The sequence below is a fragment of the Cyprinus carpio genome, chromosome A4 (assembly GCF_018340385.1).
Source record: "Cyprinus carpio isolate SPL01 chromosome A4, ASM1834038v1, whole genome shotgun sequence".
Lineage (NCBI taxonomy): Eukaryota > Metazoa > Chordata > Actinopteri > Cypriniformes > Cyprinidae > Cyprinus > Cyprinus carpio.
This window is the reverse complement of record NC_056575.1, coordinates 816301-821194: the sequence shown is the minus strand read 5'-3', so window position 1 is coordinate 821194 and position 4894 is coordinate 816301. Positions and strand designations below refer to the sequence as shown.

At 32.5% G+C, this 4894-nt stretch overlaps 1 protein-coding gene across 1 annotated transcript in view; it reads left to right on the top strand.

Moving 5' to 3' along the window:
- The first annotated feature begins 295 nt into the window (after nucleotides 1–295).
- The window catches only part of rtcb (RNA 2',3'-cyclic phosphate and 5'-OH ligase), a 6826-nt gene continuing 2227 nt past the window's right edge, over nucleotides 296–4894 (top strand). Inside the window, exons 1-7 of the mRNA XM_042736058.1 lie at nucleotides 296–388; nucleotides 625–664; nucleotides 2243–2310; nucleotides 2383–2482; nucleotides 2553–2709; nucleotides 3731–3887; nucleotides 3975–4134. Coding sequence (XP_042591992.1) covers nucleotides 296–388; nucleotides 625–664; nucleotides 2243–2310; nucleotides 2383–2482; nucleotides 2553–2709; nucleotides 3731–3887; nucleotides 3975–4134 — 775 coding nt within the window. The remainder of the gene's footprint in view (nucleotides 389–624; nucleotides 665–2242; nucleotides 2311–2382; nucleotides 2483–2552; nucleotides 2710–3730; nucleotides 3888–3974; nucleotides 4135–4894) is intronic.

Below are 4894 nucleotides of genomic sequence, written 5' to 3'. Positions count from 1 at the left end.
CGTTTTGTGACAATGCAGGAGGACAAAAAAAGATCAGGAATTAAACCATTAAAATATCCCAAATATTTTCGCACTATAAACGTAATTATTAATATTTAATAAAATAGCGCTCTCCGACAGCTGCGCCCTCTTGTAATGTAACGCGTGCGAGCAGCAGGTGGCGCCGAAGATCCCGAACAAACACGTGACAGTCCGCATAAAGCAAGAGAAGAAGAAGATCCGGAAGAAGAAGAAGATCCGGCGACGCGTGTGAAGATCGCTTGCTGTCCAAACTGCGTGTTATTTATAATTTAAAATGAGTCGCTCTTATAACGATGAGCTTCAGTATCTGGATAAAATCCACAAAAACTGCTGGCGGATCAAGAAGGGCTTCGTGCCGAATATGCAGGTAAACCAGCCTCTGACGCAGCAGCAGTGACACTCCGAAATACTCCAACACGACATTAATACTAAACCAGCAGTGCTCGAGTAACAGTACTGAGTCTCTGAGCGGAGTAACATCGGTTCTGTTGGGCTGTCACGTGTTTGTGACTGAATGGGTCGTTTTTTTATTTGTGTTTTGTTTTTGTGTGTGTGTGTGTTTGTGTGTGTTGTGTTTTATGTTTTATTGTTTGTGTGTGGTAGTTTGTGTTCGAGGAGCTGAGGAACGCCTGTCGTGGTGGAGGTGAACGAACTGCACATTTCTGATCATTTGTTTTTTTATGAATCATATTTGTATTGTGGTAAGTGTTTTTCATCATCTTAAAGGCTCACTGTGAAATACACAACGATGGTGGGTTTGGTTTATGGCTTAGAAATGATTGAGAAATACTTACTTTATAAAAGCTGATGGTAGTGCTGTATGATCTCACACACACACACACACACACACACACACACACAATTATTAACGTCATGACACACCTTACAGACTCAAGGTCCAAGGTCTTATAATGGGAACATGAAATTAAATATTTAAGTGTAATTGTTTAAATTAATACACATGCATCTGCTCTGAATTTTCTTTGTAACAGCCGTTATTTATAAATGCATAGATTCCAAATGTTTGATGCAAGAAATAAAATTCAGTAAAAAAAAAAAAAACTAGTTTCTCTCATATATAAACTTTAATATTTTTACCTATTTAATATTTAATATTTATTTACTTGATATTAACTTTAATATTTTTTATTTTAATATTACTATATTTAATTATTTAATATTAACTTTAATATTTATATTTTATTATTACTTAATTAACTTTAATGTATATTTTAATATTACTATATTATAATATAGATATATAGAGGATATATATATAATATATATATTATTATATATTATTATATATAATATAAATATTTACTGAATATTAAACTTTCTAATATTTGTACTTTAATATTATATTTAATTACTTGATATTATACTAATTTTATATAATTAATATTACTATTATATGTAATTACGTGATAACTTTGTAGTTGTATTTATATTTTAATATTATCTATATAGATATTACTTAATTATTAACTGTGTAATATTTTTTACTTTTATTTTAATATATATTTAATTACCTTGATATAACAATTTTTATATTTATTATATAATGTTAAGTACTTACTATTAAATGTATATGTTAATTATATTTAACCATTAATTACTTAAAATTAACTTTGTATATACTTTGTTAAAATGTTAATATACTATATTATCTAAATATTATATTACTGGTGTATATATTTAAATTTATATTTTAAAATATGATATTTAATTACTTAATATTAAGTTAGTAATAGGTTAATATATTATTTCATCATTATATGCACTATAGGGACAATATTTACAAAATACAGACTATATTTATACTTAAACATGTTATACATGAAATCTGTGTCTATATTATATATATATATATATATATATTCTATTAATATATATATATATATATATATATATATATATTATATATATATATATATATAGATATATATATGTATATTTGTATAGTATGTGTGTATATATATATGTGTGTGTATGTGTGGGTCGTATATATATATATTTTATGTGTGTGTGTATATAGATATATATATATATAATATATATATAATTATATATATTTACCAATGCAGTCTATATTTATTATTAAAACATTTTAATACAATTAATACTTTTTTTTTTAAATCGTCACAAATCAGTCAAGCTGACTAAAATGGTAATGTTTAAACTGCACTCAGAGCATCAGTGAACGTTACTCTCTTCACAGGGTTCGGTGGTTTCTTGCCTGCTATGAAGCAAATCGGAAACGTGGCTGCGCTGCCGGGAATCGTACACGTGAGTTAACCGATCAGGATTTATGGTCACAGGAAACGCATCGTGTTGCTTCACCCTGTGTCTGTTCCGCAGCGCTCCATCGGTTTACCTGACGTCCACTCCGGATACGGTTTTGCCATCGGAAACATGGCAGCGTTTGACATGGACGACCCGGAGGCCGTGGTGTCTCCCGGTACGTAACCGAGCCGCGGTCAGAGTCACGCTAACGCTGTCACGGCTCACGGTCCGTCTGGTCTGCGCAGGTGGCGTGGGGTTTGACATTAACTGTGGCGTCCGGCTGCTGAGGACTAACCTGGACGAGGGAGACGTGCAGCCGGTGAAGGAGCAGCTGGCGCAGTCCATGTTCGACCACATCCCCGTCGGCGTCGGATCCAAGGGCGTCATTCCCATGGGAGCAAAGTAAACACTCACACTGATATATCCAACATCTGAAATTACACCTCGATGTAAAGCTAATTCAAATTAATACAACTTAGTATTTTTCGGTCTGTTTGTTTATGCTCTGAACTTACTCTGCATCAGTGATTAATTAATTATTTAATGCAAGAAATAAAATGAAGTAAGCCTATATTAATTACTAAAAGGTTTTGTGAACGATGCAACAAATCATTAAAACATCTTAAAGGAGTAAATATTTGCTTTTAATTAAAAACATAAACTAAATGTAAACTCGAAATGTTGCCTTGGCAACTAAAATAGGTTTAGGTTGAATTAAAATGACTAACTGGAAATAAATAAAATTTTTAATTATTTTATATTTGTTAAATAAATGTATAATGTAATAAAAAAAATCTAATAGTGACAAAAGCACATCAAATTAATGTTAAACTAATTAAAATAAACCGAAAATGAGAATAAAACCTGTAAAAAATATTAATACATTATAATAGAAAAAAAAAAAAAATACTTGTTGCCATGGCAATTAACTGAAATAATTTCAATAAGTTAAAGCACTAAAACTATTTAACTGAACAAAAAACAATAAACCGAACTAGAACAGAAATAAAAAAAATACTGAACAAAATAGTTAAAAAAAAAAAAAAAAAAAAAATCACAAATTTAAAATTTGAAACTGTAATAATTAACGAACTGGAAATAAATAACTGAAACTGAACTTAAAAGCAAGCAAGCATTTAACCTAATAGTGTATATGAACAATATAATATTAAACGCTGTATAATAATAGTTTTAGATGTCCTGAGTGTGAGAGGGTATTGATTATTGACTATTATAGGTTTATTCATATTATGAATGACTTTTGTTCTTGTATTGCCAGTAATGTTATGTGCTTGTCACATTAGTTCTGTGTTTGAGTTTGCTGTTGCGCTCTGTGTGCGCGTGCGCGTGTGTGTGTGTGTGTGTGTGTGTGTGTGTGTGTGTGTGTGTGAGATTGTATGTGTGTTGTTGTGTGTGGTTTGAGTGTTTTTGTGTGTGTTTTAGAGTTTGTGTTTGAGTGGTCTCTGAGGGAAGGATACGCTTGGGCCGAGGATAAGGAGCACTGTGAGGAATACGGCCGGATGCTGCAGGCCGATCCCAACAAAGTCTCGTCCAAAGCCAAGAAGAGGGGCCTGCCACAGGTGCACGCTCTCACAACACACAGTCCTGCCGAGCGCCGCAGATTCTCCCCGATCTCACGCTCGTCTCTTTCTCCTGCCGCTGTGTAGCTGGGGACGCTGGGAGCGGGGAATCACTACGCCGAGATTCAGGTGGTGGATGAGATTTATAACGACTACGCCGCCAAGAAGATGGGCATCGACCACAAGGGGCAGATCTGTGTGATGATCCACAGCGGCAGCCGAGGCCTCGGCCACCAGGTGGCGACAGGTGAGCGGCAGCTTCATGCTAGCGCTGTTTAGTGCACGATACAAACTTACACTTTTATAATTCATGAGCAAACTTTTTGTAACGTGATATTGATGTACCATGTTCATGGTAATGCAATGTTTGATTTTAAAAATGGGTTTCAAAGGATGAATTTTGAGATTAAGTTTTCAGTTGATATATAATTTCTGATGATTTCTAAAGTGTGAAAAATATATATATTTTTTTTGACAAAGGTCAGAACTGACTGTTATGAGTCGAATATTTGTGATGGTAGCAGCCTCGTTGTACGAAATTAAACTATTCCTGTTTCCTACATATGTTTTAACAAAAACCGTTGGTAGTTGCTGTTAGGAGTCTTAGAACCTAGAGAGATCCAACACTAATAGTTTTTGTCATGAGTAGATAGCGATTTATTGTAATATAGTGACGTAAAGTTCCTTTATAAGGTCTTTTCAGTTTTAAAAACGTATTTTCAGTGTATATTTTTTATTTTTAACTTTTTTTTCGTTTTGTTTATTTTTTTAATTACAGTCAGTATGTTGTTATTTCAATAACAGATTTTTCTTTTATGGTTATTAGTGAACTATAATTAAACTATTAAGTCCTTTTGTTGTTTTTGTAATTATATTTTCGAAAATGGAGTTTTAATGTTAAAATACTGTCCATGTCAGTGGAGGTGATTGATTGGGTCAGATGGTAACTTATTTTGATACAATAGGAGGTCGTGATAGGTATAAGTATGATATATATCTTAATATAA